Source organism: Pecten maximus, chromosome 6 (assembly GCF_902652985.1).
Source record: "Pecten maximus chromosome 6, xPecMax1.1, whole genome shotgun sequence".
Lineage (NCBI taxonomy): Eukaryota > Metazoa > Mollusca > Bivalvia > Pectinida > Pectinidae > Pecten > Pecten maximus.
Window position 1 is genome coordinate 13,415,720 of NC_047020.1, and position 19,958 is coordinate 13,435,677.

The 19,958-nt window shown below is 36.7% G+C and overlaps 2 protein-coding genes across 2 annotated transcripts in view; one reads left to right on the forward strand and one right to left on the reverse strand.

Moving 5' to 3' along the window:
* Window positions 1-2,888: 2,888 nt before the first annotated feature.
* On the reverse strand, window positions 2,889-8,676 carry LOC117329016 (polycomb protein PHO-like). The gene is made up of 4 exons (XM_033886693.1): window positions 8,411-8,676; window positions 5,920-7,045; window positions 4,941-5,000; window positions 2,889-4,756 (listed from the first exon to the last, which is right to left on the reverse strand). Exons 1-4 carry the CDS (start codon window positions 8,522-8,524, stop codon window positions 4,572-4,574), a joined length of 1,485 nt encoding a protein of 494 aa, XP_033742584.1. The 5' UTR covers window positions 8,525-8,676; the 3' UTR covers window positions 2,889-4,571.
* Window positions 8,677-19,518: 10,842 nt separating this feature from the next.
* Window positions 19,519-19,958, forward strand: part of LOC117329017 (phosphoribosylformylglycinamidine synthase-like) — a 59,707-nt gene continuing 59,267 nt past the window's right edge. The window contains 1 exon segment of the mRNA XM_033886694.1: window positions 19,519-19,581. The gene's annotated coding sequence lies outside the window, so the exon portion shown is untranslated.

The following is a 19,958-nucleotide window of genomic DNA, read 5'->3' on the forward strand; positions in this document are numbered from 1 at the left end:
ACATCATCCCCTTTCAGGATTTATCAACAAACAAACAAAAAGAGTTGAACATTTAGGAAATATAAAGAAAATAAACTTTCGTCATCACTAATTCACCACGTGCAAGTTTCATTTTGAAATGGCAATTTGTTGACGTCAAAGATATAGGGCCAATACTCAGTTTTCAGCATCTCTACAATACATGTGTATGTCTAGTATCGCCGATTCCATAGAAGTCGTAATATACGAATAAACTTAACAGGATACAAACTTGATACAATGAAGGACTTTGTTTTAAATATAAACGACAACCTGTACCAGGTACGTATAATACATCATTCTGATATACCAGTTAATTCATGATACGTCCCTGGCCAGTTCAAACAAAATAAAAGATTATTCAAATTCTACGAACTTTTGATCTTGAAAATAAACGCTAGTCAACAATACAATTCAACACCGACAACAATTTCAGCAAAAACACTAACAAATTATTTTAAGACATCGCAATGAAAGATTAAATGACATGTGTGGAAATCATAGCGATAGCGTAACACATGTCAGCCTCTAAATCTCGCACGAAGCGACGATATCCACAAACATTTTTCATTTATTTTATTTTTTATTCTATTTTTTTTAATTTCAAAGATAGTAAAGTTGTACTCAATGCAACTTACGTAATATACTAAATGATTGCTTTATGTTTTTTGCACATGAGATTAAAGTAGCTTTGCGTATGCGTCTGTGCCCAATTTTACACAATTCGCCGTCACAGAAATGGTACATTGTCACAGAAATGGTACATCGTCACAGAAATGGTACATCGTCACAGAGATGGTACATCGTCACAGAAATGGTACATCGTCACAGAGATGGTACATCGTCACAGAGATGGTACATCGTCACAGAAATGGTACTTCGTCACAGAAATGGTACATCGTCACAGAAATGGTACATCGTCACAGTGATGTTAAGGATACAAATAAAAAATAACCATTGGATTTCCCCTGCCCTGCAGGTAGGGCGTAAGAATTGTACATGTTGCCCCCATTGCATGATAGTAAGAGGCGACTAAATTTGGTATTTTATCTTTTCTCTTCTTTCTGAACAACTTTCTTCTTCCTAATGTCTCCCTTGACAATGCCTCACTTTTGGCCTTTAGTTGAGCGTTCGCCACTGTGAGGAAGGCTTTGAGTTCTGTCCCCTAGCCGAGACATACCAGAGTCTTTAAAAATGGTAGTTGCTACTCCTGCTTAGCGCTCAGCATATTTGGAGTGGGATGACTGGTTCGCCCGTTGTCAGTATAATGTGACCGGGTGGGGATGTGCTGCTGGGCGTCTTCGGCAGTATGCTTCAGTCAGGTAGCACTATAAATCGGCAAAAGTTCCGGCCTATCACAAGGATAACTTAACACGAACATACCGCAGCCTCCCAAAACACACATACGCACTCAACACACACATGCATGTCGCACGAACGGGAGACCGTCCTTAAATGACCTTAGCTGTTAATAGGACGTTAAACAAAATAAACCAAACCTAACCAAATTATTTTATTTCCCCCTTTTTGTGTATTTGTATCGCCTATGATTCTTCGATGACGGACTGTTTCATAGACTTGCACAAGTTCCGGCATATCACAGTTATGAAACTTCAAATCTTGATAGAGACAAATTCAACAGTTTTTTTTAATTTTCATTAAGGTTTCCATGTTTCGAGAAATTCTACTCCTTTACCTTGAATGTCATAATGTTATAATCATCAAGGCCTACCTTTAGGCCTTCTGGAACGTGAGATGCAATTGATAAAGGTTTCACTCATAACGGCAAGCTCTCTAAGCTGACCTTTGACCGCGGAAAGGTGTTCAAGTTGACCTATGACCCGAACATACTTGAATACAGACAGGAATATTGAGGCTCTCGACCTCATGACTACTTCAGATATTTATGGAAACTATATAACAATACATCTCTGTAAGTAATAGGTTTTTTAAATTGTTATAGGCCTACTGAGAATGTGTATGCGTTAGTCTCATTTTTCAAATGTTTTCATCCACAGCTGGATATTCGAAAATAAATGAATGTGAAGCGAATATTTTGTCGTGCTTAATTATCTAGGTCAACCCACGAGAATGTATTTTTCTTACACTGACAACAGGGTGGGGATTCTGTGAACCACGCCCACTTTATTTTTGTATGGGTCTCTGTTAACAATTTTCGGTAACAATCCGCGGATGTTAAGATTTAACACCCGGGGCCTCCGTCAGCATACGATCTTAGTTTGGCGAAGTGAACAGCCAATATTAGAATCAGCGATACATCATTTACAATCCTCCAAAACACTCTATATCATTATCCGACTTCTATCTATCTATAAATTCTATACAATCCACCAACGTCGGCTTTACCACGTGTTTTCGCTAAAAATGACAGAAAAATAGAGCAAGTATGCCGGCAAATGTTTTTGCTTGTTTTCTTTTATATAATTTTAGTTTTCCCATTTACTTTGTATACCACTCAATATCTGTGGTTTTACTTATACTCAATAGCAGACGGAAATATATGTCCAGATATTATGATAGACCAAATAATTTAAATTTCATATATTATTCAATTAAGTAACTCAAAATTAACCTACTTTAGTGACTAAATTTATTATTGATATAAATGAGACAATTAATTCACAATACTGATGTCCATCCTGTTTTACCATGTATCATTGTTATCCATTTATTAATGTTCATATTCTCTGCACTGTACTGTTTATGAGAATAAACAATTGTCCTTGTCATCGAAATATTATAGAAATAAATCACAGAGGTCCACGTGGACTTGTAGGGGTTAGCAGAAACATATACTGAATGCTGTCCAACCTGGGTGTTGATGAATGAAAGACGATGAGACAAAGAAGTAAGTTGTTTTTTTTCTGTTTTATTTTACATTCAAATAAACTATAATCGAAGTAAACATCGATACAGGTGTCACAAAAGGGCACGTGTAAAAAAAATATAAAATCTATCATTGGAGGATAAAAAGGATTCTGAGCTTTCGTCCCCGTACAACAAAGACTTATCACAAAATGTTTTAAATACCTAGTGAAAACATGTCCATGTCGCCATGCGACCATACGACCATACATTCATAGTTCTTTCGTGTAAACTCACAAACACGTCTGTTCATTAGAATATCACATACCCCTGGTAACAGTATACTCGGCACCCGTATTAAAATACGTTCAACAGGAATTTTATCATACCCAATAAATATTTCTAAATTTTAGAGATTTTCTGCCAATCGACAGTAGCTTTAAAGTCAATTTTGTTGTACTTTCAGCAGTTCATTAGTAAAAATCTTTCAGGGATTAAATCATTTATTGAAAATTTACGTTGATCAAAGTACAATATAAATATCTTAACAACATTTCTAAAGAAAAAATATTTTATTTTTTACCATTAGACATATATATTTCACAACACCAAAACATTTCACAGGATTTCTGATCAAAGATTTGTGTCGGTGAAAATGGACAAATATTGTAGAAGATATCAAAGATCTGAGCGATAAGAATAGGGAAACCCTCAGATAAATTTCATAGGATTTCGACTTTGAAAAAAGTTTAAAAAGTATACCAAAGAAAAATTTAGAGATAGAGAGAAAAAAAGAAAGATAAAAAGCAAAAAGCCCAATGAATTCTGACATCGATTAAGCATATTTAACACAATTTGGAATGATAATGTAACGGGAAAACAACAATAATGATCCTACTTACGTCAACAAACATCGATAAAACAACTCATTAATGACGTATATAACAATTAATGGCACTTTTCCATTTACGTCAAAATAAGCAACAACAAACGACCCAATATCAACACTGCGCAGAGAAACAAGAAAGTATGACTCATAACGCGTTCTCCTGTCTGTAAACAACTGCAGACCCATTACACATATCTATATAGTAACCTTGCCATGTCTCGTGCGCACGCGCACTGTTTGTGTATAACATACACGATGACGACTGTAAACAATCTGTGTGCCTTCTCTAATCAATACCAGATTCTGAACTATCGATTTTATCGCGGCATACGTGGTATTGTTAATTTCTCGAAGCCCCAGAGATACGATAAAAATACTGTTTGGACTTTTATCACCGGTATAGGTACAATCGCTCTCAGTCATTACGACTAGCATTCGAAAACCTCACATTCTCAAAAAATAAACAGTGAAACGATTGGTATGTGATAGAATTACCAATAAAAACTACAAAGTTCACTGGTCAAGATACCATAACTCGCCAATCATACATGTTCTAGTGAGAACCTTTCTCGTTAGTCTCTCTCCACCCAAATTTCGGTCATTGGGCAATCCTCCAGTAACACAGGGCGTGGCGGGAAATCCTCACCGTCGCCCTAGCACTTGTCCTGTGATGGCTGCTCGCATTCAGACATTCAAAAGTCCTGCTACAAACGTTCCAGGCTTTAATTAAAAAGCCTTCCAATTGGGTTCTTCATGGAGACCCCAGCCATTGATGGGTTCCAAACGTGAGGGCTCGTCCAAAGTCCCACGTCAAAAAATTCTCGGGTTGTGTTTCCCTTCATTTCTTGGGCTCGTGGCGTTTCATGTGCAGGGCCAGATGATCGGACCTGGCAAAGGACCTTTCGCAAACCTTGCATTTAAAGGGTTTGGCACCCGTGTGTTTTCGTATGTGTCTGGTGAGCTCGTCGGAACGTGCAAATCTCCACTGACAGGTTGGAAAATGACATTTGTATGGCTTTTCACCTGAAATGACAAAAAGTGATATCAAACATCAGTTTCTTTAGTCTTTAACATTTAACGCAGGCGTGTAATTATTATTCCTTCAACTGGATCGTTTAAATGCCTTTCTTTTTCAATGAAGTCCCGTCAATCAACGGTTATAACGAATTTTATAAGTTGCAAATGAAATTAGTGTAGGCTAAATTACCTGTATGGATTCGCTGATGGGCTTTTAAATGGGAGCTCTTCGTGTAGGCTTTTCTACAACCTGGAACACACAAAATGAAAACAAACATTATTTTTTAGTATTTATACAGATAATACGAGATTTAATATATACATTTTCTGAATAGGCTCTACATAATGCGCCGACTCTGTGCGCGTGCCCACGTGCACGACCTCATTGATTATCGCTTTACGTGGTATGTATCAAGCTGTGTAATGTCATTCTACACACAATAAGCTATTTCTGGCAAGACAAGGGTTATTCTTGTAACAAATAAATTTTACGGAAGCAGGCATCTTACAGCAACACTGTCTAAATCGATACGATAGTTTAGCCTTAATTCACCGACATACGGGCACTTTACATTCATTGATTAGCTCGGCTAGATTTACACTCTCTTGGTCAACCAACGACTTGGCTGATGTGACGTAAATAATAGATAGCTCGATCTCTATTCGTCATGATATCGACATGTTTATCTGCCTGTAATGATGTACGACTCCAAATATTCCGATAAAATACAGATGCTGGCCGTTAGCTTATTTCATCATCATCGCCAAAACGGAAACCGTCTGTCCAATAAATTTGTTGTTTTTGTATCTATTGCAAATTAATTTCATTTTGTATTCATGATTTTTTATTTGCCACAGTTTTACGTCTGTTGTGTCTTATCGCAGACATCGCGCTCGGCAGCTGTTCAGCATTAACACACGATCCCTTGAGCATGTATACACAAGTCTTGCACGGTTCGTCAAACCAGACGAACTAAAAAACAACTCGCCGACATTGATGATGACGTCACAAGGTCTATCAATTTACCGCTTGATTTGCAATATTGACGTCACTGAACACAATAACACACGAAACAGAAAAAAAAAACTAGAAATGTATCCCAAAAAAGGTTTCTAATGACATTTTAAGATAATAACGGTAATGGTATATGTATTGTAAGAATAATCACCTGGGAATTCGCAGAAGTGAATACGTCGTTTTTCCAACTCTGGATTGTTCTTTCGGTTGTATTTGATAGTTGAACACCCTGGGTGTGTCAGCTGAGGCTTGAGTTGACGTGACTGTGTATGGGGCCTAACGGGAATGACTGGTTTGATGTTGAAATTACCGGCCGGAGATGACAGGGGTGACGGGCGATGGAGTCCAGGGTATGGGGGCGGGGGAGTACGACGGACAGCGTCCTGGTCCGGACTTCCGGGCTGAGAATTGGGAGGAGTAGGTGGCAACACAGGGACAGTATGGGGAGGGGTGCTCACGTACATCCGATTGTTTGTGGTCACTTGAGATTTGTTGATTCCAACAGATCTAAGCTGGGTAATATATTGCACAACTGATGACCCCGGCTGGGAGAGAATCACTTGTTGAGATACGGGTATAGGCAGAGTTTTTGGACGAGAGTTAAAACTATCGCCCACACTGGAAGTCATAAGACAGCTAGACTCAGATGGCTCAAGTTTGATAGTTATGCCATTAGGCGATGTCCTTTGTGAGTTTTCAAACTGACAAGAAGGTTTACTAGTTAAGTCCACGAATTCTGATTTGATTTTAGGTATCGTAGTGGCACCTTTCATTTGATACACATCGTCTCTCTTGTCTTCGTTAACGGAAGGTTCCAGAATATCAAAACTACTCCGAAGGTCCTCCCACAAAGAATCAGACACTTTCTTGCTCTGCTCTTCCAACTCGGTATAACTGCTTGGGACGAACGTGTCCATCATGGTAGCACTGACGTCAAATGACGTCGTGTCCCCCTTCTTTGCAGACGGAACGACCTTTTTGGGACTAGATACATCTCCAAAGAATTCGGAAATAAGACTAGAACTTCCACGCCTTTCGACATCGATGGCTGTCTGGGACTTTTGGGCACCAATCAATCCTGTCCTCAGATGTCCCAAGTCCATGTACTTGGCACGTGCCAATTGAACGCGATGTTTGGCACTGTTCAGCTCCGGCGAGTCCTTATCATCGCCGAAAAACTCATCGACTACGGAGGCGCTTTCACGCCTAACCTTTTTGGCTGTAGGTGCTTGAGTCAGGGGGTCATATGGAAGGTATTTTTCCAATTCTTGGACAACCTGAAAAATAAATAAATAATGAATAAAACAAATACATAAATGAATTGATGATAAAAAGGAAATTATAATCAAACAAATGATGTTATATGTGTCTTCACTATATTTTTATTCATTGTCATATTTATTTATTTGTATGCTTACACTGATGTCAGACATGACTTGCTTTTAAAAAGCCCTATGTAAAATGGCAGAACACACGATCAGTGTCTTTCAAAGGTATCGGCTCACTTGCCGAAACGCCCACTCGTATGCTGACTGGGGTTTTATGAATGACTCTAGCTGGGTAAACTTGTTATGAATGGAATGGCGCAGTCAGTTCATCGGGTCCACAATCACTGACAAACCGACCAATCACGCGCGCCGTTTTAGACATGCCTGGCTAAATACCTGCCGTCGGCATCGACCGATAATCACACCAGAATAACTTAAACCATGAAATCAAGTTCTTATGTTAAAATATTGAATAAAGATTATCGTTAAAGTGCTCCTTCATAAATCATTAACGTGTCAAAATATGGATTCAAAACGTGACCATTCTCACTAAAACTTCTCGGACACCGATCAAATATCATAGGTGAACGAGTAAAAAACAAAAAGAAAAAATTCTTAAATCAAAGTAACTTAAAAGACTATAGAGTCAGGCTTTTTAAAGTTGTCGAATTTCAATACCCCCCAATGACGTCACACCGAATGTACAAAGGTAGTATCTCAAGGTTGTGCTGATAACGATGGCACGACTGAATGAATCACTGATTATTGAATTTTCTCTTGATGTCTTACCTCTATAAGTATGGACATGAAATTTAAAAAGTAAAAGGTCACTTGTGTCATAAACTCGTCGGGCTGTGAATTAAGGCCGGTATCTACATGTGTGTGTATCTATGTTACCTGTACTACAGGTGAGGACGGTACAAAATGTCCAGTCACTTATACACAAGTTGCGTGTGACCTAGGTCCGTCTACAAATATTTCACAATAGCAAGTATCGCCTGTCCCTGTCAACCTGACCGACTTTTTCGAGTGTCGACATCTCAAAATGGCGTAAAGACATCTGGCTAAGCGCGAGTCTATTAATGAAAAAGTACCGCTTCTGGGCCAGTCTACGTACAATGCCGGGTTACTTATACAGAAAAATAGGTCTTGGTGGTGGATAGGTTCCGATTAATACTACACTTTAATCAGAAATCGATTTTGCTCGTCACGGTGTTGGTATATATATAGGTTTAGTCTAGGTTAACCAAGCGTGATGTCTATCGTTTTAGCCAGGTTAACTATCAATAACCACACAAGGACGAACAGTATATTATCTAGAATGGTTTTATGAACTAATTGAAATATATTATATAATCAAATAAGGATACTTACGTTCCACTGGGAAGCCACATCCGCACTAGGCGGGAGAAAACAGTCGTCCTGATCGGGTACAATCTGATCCTCAAAAATTTCTGTCTCTTCTAAAAGGAACTCAGTGTTCGCCATCGGTTTAGGAGCACAGCTTGATGAAAGTAAAATTCCACAAGTCGGTTTCACTGAAATGCGAATATGTTCTATATATAATTCACAGATGGTGGTTGTTATAACAAGACTTTCGTCTACCTCCCTTGCTTGGCGATCTATTTATGAATGAACCCACACAAGACTGTTGCATTTATATACCGTTGTTATGTTCAGCCAATCACATGCAAGAGGGCGGAGCCATTTGTCGACCTTGAATAATAAGCTGGCTGGCTTCCAAAAAGATAGAAGCCATATCCGTACTTCTTGGTAAAACTATACACATTTTTACAAGCTTGTGACTAAAATTCACTATATATATTAGTGCCTGTTTTAATAAAATGTAATAAATCTAACAGCAAACCCTGGCCACTATAGGAATTAGTTGCGATTGAACTGGATGTAGAAATTGTTTATTCCATTCATCGAAAATGACGTCATGAGCATGTGACGTTCGCAGCAGGTCAGAGTTCAAAAAACAGACTTTAGCGTAAACAACATTTACAAAGCACTAGAATGATCTACCTGTACAGTAACCAGGTATAATAGTGCGCTATGTGGGGATTTAATTACTGTTATGATGAATGATGTTTATACGCGGAAGATAAATTAACTCGATAACGAAACGTAAAAATCTGAAAAACAACTTGAAGAGATGATGAAATACGGCACACGCCACGCTTGTTAGTCACACAATACATTTAAAATTGTCGATCGATTCTCAAGGCCATATTTACGATAACATCCTGCCCCGGGGTATGGATGTCGGACGGAAAACAGATCTTCACCGCATATTTGTTTAAACCGATTAGCTCTATAAGGCATGTACTTATAAGCCAATATGTGAAAAATTCACAGAACTCCGACACAGTGTTACATATCACATAACTTTTGGTTTATTTTGTACATTAGTATAATCAAATAGCGGGGTTCAAAGTCCACAATATATCACGGTGATGACGTAAAACACTTAAGTGGGCAATAAATGTACACCTACATAATGTTAAACACGTATAACAAGTATTTAAAATGTATACTTGTATATATATAAAGGTTCAAAACGTCCTTATACAGTTTGAGAATATTTCTAAAAATGTTACACAATAGCTAGAATGAAAATGTAGTTTGGGTTATATATCAAAATATGTCAGTTACAATTGCTGTATTTTGTATCTTGTATATCAATAACAAACCTTTAGATTTATTAAATTCACAAAACCAGCAAATGAAAAAAAAAGTCTATTTAAATCCACATAAGTTGTAAGGCAAATAGTCTTGCATCGTTTAATAACCAACACTAACAAATGGTTCCCGTGGCAGGAATTACTTAATTGTCCATAACTCATTACAACGTTATTAAAAACTCTCGAAAACATTTCAAATGAAAAAAAATGGCTATAACTGTCGTGAAATGTAAGCAAACAAATACGTGTTTATTACGATGTTCTCTAAAGTGGATGATTGAAACTTATAAAAAAGATTTCTAAATTTTATAAAATTATGTCGGAATGATTTTAAATATCTTATTTGTGGCATCATGCAGTTAGTTGTTAAGTTGTAGAGAGACAGTGTGAAATACAGTGTATTGAGCAGATTAGTTTTATAACTTCAAATGTCAGAGAATTACTTATGTATTCAACGTGCTATACAAAGATAATATATCTAGATGGGATCAATGGATAATTTCTATATAAAGATACGAATTTTCTCAGCCATAGTCACACTTATTACAGAACCTAAGTGTTTGTGTGTAGACATTTTCAACATCTGCTTTTCTAACCTTTCTAGGATTGATTAACACCCATGGCACAGCCATGACACTATGTTAATGTAGGCGTGATTTTATTCAAATTCATTTATTTCAGAGATATCTTCAGAACAGAACCCTGGATTTCGAAAAATAAACGATTTCAAATATTGAAAATTTGAAAAGTATTTATAATAAAAGGAATGTTTTAAATAAGCACATTAAAGACATTATTTGTACGTGTAAACAACAACATTAAGACCTTTGTAGTCTGGCGTCTATATATAATATATCCCCGTATCAGCCTTGTACAATGAGCCGGGTGCCTATACACCGCCAAGTCCGTAAACAATATATAGTAACAAGTATTACAAGCTTACAGTATCATATTGAAAGGAAAATTCTAAAATTGTAGTATACCATAGTAAATAAATTGAAAATGATTTAGCCGTATTCAAGTACTCTAAATAGTTTCTATGAGATACATGAACGAAATTACTAACGATTCTATAGATACTTATAGAGACGTTATTTGGTAGCTGTACCAGTGTCTGCCACGTCAGAACTAAGCAGTACCGGATCAAATATCGGCCTGGTACAAAAGCCCACAAACGTGGGTCCGACTGAGGTAAATAACGCCGTAGGAGGTCAACAACTTCAGTGTAATTCAAACAACATTAAAAAACAAGTCAAACGTTTAATGCCGGTAGTGCTGAATTTTAACATGCACTGTAGGCACGTCAGACGCCCACTTTTTTCAATAAATAATAAACACACACATCATCACATCAAGGGTTTAATTTCAAAAGAGAAATTATAAAAAAAACAAAACAGATATCTACATAAACGTCATTACTATCGATAATACTGAATCGGACGAAATCACTCTTTAAGCACGTAAACAGGTTTAGTAAACCACATTTGTATCATACGGTTTATATGTATATCCGTGTAAGTCACGGTTCGGTGTAGTTTTATAAGAGAATTAAACATACGAAATTGAAAGTTGTAGTTTTATAAGATAATTGAACAAACGAAGTTGAACGTTGTAATTTTAACAGAGAATTTAATAAACGGAGTTGAAAGTTGTAGTTTTATAAGAAAATTGAACAAACGGAGTTGAACGTTGTAGTTTTGTAAGAGAATAAAACAAACGGAATTGAAAGTTGTAGTTTTGTAAGAAAATGGAACAAACGGAGTTGAAAGTTGTATAGTTTTATGAGAAAGTTGAACATACGAAGTTGAAAGTTGTAGTTTTATTAGAGAATTTAACAAGCGGAGTTGAAAGTTGGAAAATTGGGAACGGTTGAAAGATAGACTGACAATGATTTTTTGCCCAAGGCATTGTATTCATGGCCTTGTAACTGTTAAAACATTTGTTTTGAAAATAATAATACAATAATGTACATATATCATTCAACAGATATCGTGACAAAAATATTTCACAAACAACAACAGTAACGAAGAGTAACATCAAGTGTTCCCCGCGGATGTTAATCATTAACGGAAAGTAACAAGTGTTCCCCGGATTACATCAGTAACTAAGAATGACATCACGTGTTCCCCGGACTACATAAGTAACTTAGAATGACATCACGTGTTCCCCGGACTACATAAGTAACTCAGAATGACATCACGTGTTCCCCGGACTACATAAGTAACTAAGAATGACATCACGTGTTCCCCGGACTACATAAGTAACTTAGAATGACATCACGTGTTCCCCGGACTACATAAGTAACTAAGAATGACATCACGTGTTCCCCGGATGTACATCAGTAACGAAGAGTGACATCAAGTGTTCCCCGGATGTACATCAGTAACGAGGAATGACAACATGTGTTCCTCGCGGATGTAAATAATTAATGAAAAGGAAGATAACGTGTTCCCCGGATGTACATCAGTAACGAAGAGTGACATCAAGTGTTCCCCGGATGTACATCAGTAACGAGGAATGACAACATGTGTTCCTCGCGGATGTAAATAATTAATGAAAAGGAAGATAACGTGTTCCCCGGATTTACATCAGTAACGAAGAGTAACCATGATCACGTGTTCCCCGCGGATGTTCGACTTTAACCAGGGAACACAGGGAAATGTTATCCTTCCTTATTGCAAAACAGGACATAAGAGTTATGTTTAGACCACGCACCCCCCCCCCCCCCCCCCCCCCCCCCCCGTCATCCTCTTTATAATTTATAATACAATACACACATGATACAATAGTAATGACGTCAGTGGTAAACTCATGGGCGAGTTTGTACAATCTTTATTCTTTTTTCTGAATCTGAATAGAATTTGATCGATCAAATATTGATAGAAAATTTATGTCACCAGACACGACCTCATCGTATAGACTATGATTGTCTGCATATGTTACTTATACAGAGAATACAATTGAATTAAATGCACTCAGATGTCCGTGCTATCAGTGACAATTTGCTTCATGTCTACTTCAATACTTATCTGAAGTCATACATGATTACGTTACTATTTTAGAGGGACATTCTCAACTCTGTTCCCATTGCAATCACCAACAACATCAGCATACAAAATGCATTGTTAATTAGTCAAACAGAAATAGCATTAATTCGTCAAAACGATGTTTATGTTATATCCCATGGAAAAAATGGCGGATGCGATAATATCCCTTAGTGATTTAAAATGATATAACTAAGTAAATAAATAAGAACGATTTGTAACTTACACATATTTAAGTGTTGCCGAATGAATCCGAACAGTAATGGTAGTGTTGGGAAATCCGCTGTTTATATTTACGGGTACAATCTTCTTTAAATACATAAAGTCCGTTTTCGTTTCGGTTCCGTATTACACTGACGGGCGCATATGCAATACCATCGTATTTATGTGAGCTATATGTATATGTACCATAAATCGACGTAAGACATCGTGAACTGACCGTTACAACTGTCCAGACTGTATTCCGGACACCAGCGATTAATTATCCGGATACCTGTCAGTCCAGTGGAGTCCAGTTTGTACGCTACCATCGCCCAAACAATCAAGGCATTGTCTGTGACGTAATATTGATATCAGTATACGTTTTACACCGTTATTGTAGTAGATAACGGCCCTGTCTGATAGAGTGGTCTAGCGACACTGACCACCAACATGGCGTTTGGTCCACGGAACCTCTCGTGTCATTGTCCAGTATGGTCAAGCTTTACACGACACGGACCATGTTCAAATGCCGATAGACTGGACACTGGCATGAGTTATATTCTAATAATCCGAGTCCAGCATATCTATTCAGGGCTGTATGATGTGTCTGTGATTGATTTAAGCTCGACTTGAGCAGTTCCCATATGAGCAGACTAATGATTACTCTTATTTGAGTTAATAAGAAAAACATTGTGTAGATTTCATCAATTTTGATATGTGTAATAATTTACTTGATTTACAACAATTACATTATCAACACAAGGTAATAGTATTTTAACACATGCGACCTGTCTCCATTTCTTAACCTCTTCAATATATATTTATGACATTGTCAATCAAATTAAATCAGTTTTATGAAAAGCAAAACATTTCATCATGTAGAATTTTTTTAATTCATAACTTTTGGTGAAATAATGAAGGGATTTTTGTTCTCTTTGGTATTAGTTTGAGGGGACTTTTGTCCTCTTTGGTATTAGTTTGGAGGGGTGTTTGTCCTCTTTGGTATTAGTGTGGAGGGGTGTTTGTCCTCTTTGGTATTAGTTTGAGGGGACTTTTGTCCTCTTTGGTATTAGTTTGAGGGGACTTTTGTCCTCTTTGGTATTAGTTTGAGAGGACTTTTGTCCTCTTTGGTATTAGTTTGGAGGGACTTTTTTCCTTTTTGGTATTAGTTTGGAGGGACTTTTTTCCTTTTTGGAATAAGTTTGGAGGGACTTTTGTCATCTTTGGTATTAGTTTGGAGGGGTGTTTGTCCTCTTTGGTATTAGTGTGGAGGGGATTTTGCCCCAAGGAGATTTTTGTCCTAGAGGCTTTTATCCTTAGCTATTTTACTAGTGTATTTGTGGAATAGTTGTTATGAGAGTAACACTGAGTATAGACGTTTATGGAACACAATTTGTGTTATACTAATATACAGAATTAATGGAATGGGACATTGTATCAACATTATATGTATATAAACAGTTTTAGTCTTCAATATCATCTGAAGAAACCTATTGATCAGTTGTGTAAGATTAGTGTTTAGTGTTTATATTGAAAGTAGGACAGTATGTGATGCTCGTCGTGTTGCAGAATGAGATCTATTTCATTGCCAAGGTCCCGTTTTATACACATATACGGGTCAGGGACAAGTTTCATCAATATTCTTTAACTTAAAATTTCCTGTAGGAACACTTTCACAGAATTTAAGGTCTTCTGCACATCTATGGAAAAAATTAATTTTCTTTGAGTTAAAGAATGATAATGAAACCGCGGAGTCTGAAGCCATGTATTATTTTCATCACAGTGTTTTCAAATTTGTTCAATTGATTACAGACGTAATCTCGGTCAATATATATGATGAGCTTTTAACATCACAGTGTGTGAGAACGTCGTGTGTGATATCAGACAAACATCACACTTCTAAACAACTTGCTCTGTTTAACTCAAAATGTTTCTAGTTTACAACACATACCAGACTCTCCAGAGGCTATTGTTTCAACATTACCGTTATCGCCATGTTTCATCTTGCCATGACAGAGTAAGTTGAATAGTTTCGGTCGATAATCACACACCGACACAGGTAATTATCGTACTGGCTCACCTGGTGACAAAATCAATAACAATCACAGATCGATATACCTTGTGTCATACCTGTGACTGGCCATTGACGTGTGTATTACAACCATGTAGTAATCAACTGTCACCACCTGACTCCCCCGGGAGAAGTCAACAAAACAGGTCAAATTTCGTTGTATCATATCTATTGATCATGTCATCCGAACCTTGGTTTCAAATATTCTTAGCATGACATCGTTTCCCTTAGATATCGTGACAGAACAATTAAGCCGTTATTAACAATAATATTCGACCATGAAGATGGCGGATAAAACATTGTCAGTGACATTCCGAACATACTAATTCTTCTTGGAATGCATTTGGTAATTAATGGACACAGGGACAAGACAGAGAGTTTCATCCTCGTGCTCTGTATGCGTTTATTAGGGGTTGGATTTGTGCCGAGTCCCTGTGACGATTCGACACTAATTCACTGCCTGTGGTCAATCAGAGACCTATATACTAGTATATAGGTCTCTGGGTCAATATAGTATTTATCTATGGGCTGTGGGTTGAAATCTGGTGCTGGTGCTGGTATCGACCTTGTTTTTTTGCTGAATTACACAATTTTTTTTTTCATTTTCAGCCCAAATTTCCTTTGGTCCCAACACTAGGCGATAGACATTTTGATGGACAGATCTCTAGTGGTCCGAGTTTCTACTTGGCACAATGCCAGACGGTAACATCTTCCACAAACGGATCTCACACCTGGGATTTGTCCATCATTTAATGTCTAACGCTTGGTGTTTGGGTCAGAGGAAACTCGGACTGTTTGTTCAGGTGTGTTTTGAGTTATCAATTAACGTACTTTTCAAATTTTATCATTGTGACATTTATAATTTTATCCTATAGATACTCCCTGTGTGATATTTTATAAATGATTTAATAATCAGCAATAAACAACACGGGTCCAGTCACACCGTTATCGTCATTTCGAGTACATGTTTATCAGCCTGGCGGTCGTATATCGATCTACGTACCAGGCCGTAAACGTCCCAGGAGACAAAGTTCGTTAGGTTCATTCAGTTCTTTTTTAAAGACTGACACGGAACTGAAATATACTTTTTACTTCCAATACACCCCACGCATTGATATAATATGAGAAGCTATGAAGTGGGACCGGGCACAAATCCGCGATTTGTAGACAGACATATCCGGCATTATAAATCAAATGATATGAGATTAAAAAAAGATTGGTGATTAGAAAAACATAAAATTCAACGTAGTTGTCTGCATAGTTTTCAAAAGTATTTTTCTTTCTCCAGTTTGAATAACGAGACTGGCTTGTTTAGTTTTACTTTTCTCATTAATTATGTAATATTATTTTGTACAGTGTGTCCATGTTTGTAATTCAAACATATGTGACGAGATGGCGTTGATTTCCTGTACGTCCAGTTATTTTTCAAATATAGGTAGATATATCTAATCATGAGAGACAAATATTTCTGGTATTCAATCTTTTAGATAAGATCAAAGATCAAACTGGCTGTTCTACCGGAAATGTAGAATCGTGAAATACGAAGAGTGGCGCGTGCGTGGGTACACACCGTCTGGCCATTGGTCAGACTTAGTACGTACATTGTGCCATATTTGTGGTAGTGATCGCCGGTCGGGTGTTATTGAGAATAATACAAATAGCAATGTGGCCAGAATGCCACAACATTTGTCGATTAAACTCCTTTTTTCCTGTCTTTCTATCACATAGCATTGGATACTTCCTTTTTCAGTTAACAAGTTTACCTCAGTCTTTGGGTAAACAAACATCTCGGAAAGTATCAAGGGAAGGTACAGGCCAAGTCATTTTTTTGGATATGACGTCTAATTAAGAATAACCCCATCACGTTTAGTTCCTATACGGATAATTCGTACACATTTAAATTAATTCTTAAATCGGCATTTAGATATATCATTTTTTGAGAAAATACCTGTAATAAGATCTTCATATATAATAATTTCAAAAGTACATTTTGAGATTTTCAAGGAAATTTTCAGCAAAAATGGGTACAAATCATACCTCAAATATCTCGGTTTTAAGTGATATCCGTAAAAATTTGAAAGATGTGGCAATTTCAGTTTTAAGGTATTATTCATGTGCCAGTAAGTGGCCTTCCTGAGAATACATGTTTTACACACTGTTGTTTATTGTTGTCACTATCCAAGCCTACAACAGTTCATGTGGTACATGACTGGGATAACCAATTAACCGATACCGTATCTCATTTGTTGTCAAGTAAAATGGACAAAAATCCAATGTGTTGGAAATATGATTAGCCCAACAGTTCAAGCGGTGCGGTATTCTAAAATATGTAAAAGTATGAATAAAAATAAAATTATTGATTGCGTTTGTAAAATGACCGAGGTGCACCCAGAGTACAAAAGGCTGCCTATTGATTCTTACATAATAAACAGTTCTCGTCACAACACAAAAACACAGTGCAGGTTCACAGACATTTTATGAAATATCGGTTCTAACGATAAAGTATTGCATGTCAACGGACGTTATGTTGGATGTTTGGCATTAAAACAAAATAAAAAGTGACGCTGTACATACCCCGCCTAACCCAGCTGGTATAATGGTATAAACTATATGTAGACGACATAGGTGAATGGCTGTATGTGATGTTTAATTTACACTACTATATCTCCATCGCTACATACAATACATAAGTAAATAATGTTCGATTGTCTCGTTATGCGACAAAGAATGTCAATTTTTCGAAGCAGTAGTACAGTGATAATCGTGAGTTCGCCTTTCGGGATCACAAAACGAAAGATTCTCTCTTTGGCCCCATTGGGTTGACCAAACGAACATCGGGAAATCATCATTTTGCTACAACTGAACGATGATAAACGTGACGAAATAAAGATAATCAACGAGTTGAAATTACGACGATTAACGAGGCAGGGTTTCGATTTTTGGAGCCGATTTTTTTGGCACATTATAACTCGAGTATTTTGAAACTTTCGTCATTTCGTTCTGTAGCTATGTAAACACACTACACATTTAGTGAGGAAAATATTTTTTTTATTCGCCATGGAATTACGAAACCGAACAAATCCGCCAAAATATTTAAGTTATCACTGCATATTAGGAGTTAATTTTTTTCCGGGTACCGGCCACTGATACAAAATGTTATTAAATTTACTTTCTTGAAACTATTTCAGAAATTATCTGGTGTTTTGCAAATCTAACACCTATTACATCTCTTCAGTATTATCAAGCACGGATCTAGACTACAATCTAATTCCTTGATTACATAACCGACTCATGTGTTCGAGTTTGGAAAAATATTTCAGACTTTTTATCTGAATTCCTCTTGTTGGTCACCCACCTCCTAATCATTACAATATCATGTACTGACACACATTTACCCGGTCGAACGATAGACGGATTGATAGAGGAAGTTATATTGTCGATGTTACACTCAATCATATACGATCGATGTTCTCTCAATCGAGGTGTACCGCAAGGGGCCAATTTATACAATCGATCAAACATGCTGTCAAATTTGAATTGTAATTAACATATTGATCTAACGTTTAAGTTTGAGTTTCGTCTGTTTTTGTCCCTGATCTTGTTAAATTTGGGCGAAGTTTCGTTTATAGTGTAATGAATAGTTGTACTTACATGAATTAATTGCATATTTATATATATATACATCAAAATTACGATACATCCATGGCCTACCCAATTCATATCGCGTAGGAGGCGTAGACTATCATATTAACGAAGAGACATAAGATCCATGCAAACTATTTGTTGATTATTATATAACAATGTGAACAGGGTGGTGCAGTGGTGAACTAAGGAACTGCTCGGATTTTTGCAAAATAACTAAATAATAATAACAATAAAAAAAACAAAAAACACAAACAACAACAAAAAGCATAAAACACACAGAGTTATAGATAAAAAAATTAAAAAAGAATTGTTTCATATGTTAGTTGTTGTTGCATTGATATTAATTTAAAGTTAAAAAAATCATTTGGAATAATTTTCTACAAACATCGTCCCCAACTCAGTTTTACAGTACAAGGGAGGTAACTCGGTCTCTAAAAAGACGTTAACTTCCATATCTTACTCTCTAATTCGCATTGACATCTAGAGCCTCTTGTTTCATCACAGGATGTGATGAAGTTTGTTTCAGTTTACAGAGAAAAAAGTTTCTAAGACAGCTACAGCTGTAACTGTAAATTTTGACATTTTCTTTGTACAGAGATATGATATACAGTATGCTACACGTCTCTGCTTTGTATATTTTCAACATTGAAATACCAATCTGTAAATAAGTTTCGAGATGGATACAAAATCCTTAATTATCTATGATATAAAAATGATTTTTTTCATGCAATAAGATATATTCAAATTTTTATTTAAATCCTGTCGGTGATCATATTAGCGATGAGGTATAGTTTACTGGTTTGACACCTTTTTATAATAAGGACGTTAGAGTTATCCCCCTTCCCAAGGAGGCGGCAAAACGAAAGCAGAAAACTGCATTGTGCACGTGTATGAAAGGTGAACTAACAACAACTTGAGCATAATTTCAAGGATGTTTTCGTTGATTTACTAAAGCAATGTGAATTAATTGTTGTGTATGTATACAACAACATACAAAGTTAGTAACTTTCTGGCATTCGCATTGTGTACAGTAACGTAATATGATGTAGTCAAAACATTTGATGATGTACACAGTAAGAAGCAGCTGAGAAGTGCTTCACTAAGATCAACTGAAGTCTACATTCTCCTAAGTGTCCTAAACTCAATTATTTATAGCATAAAGGATCTTTGTTGTCAAACAAAAGTTTCCATTGCTAGTTTCCGTGACCTCTGCATGACAAAAAACAAGTTATATCACTGGAGTCTGACGTTCTGTCAATAAGAATACATTTGAT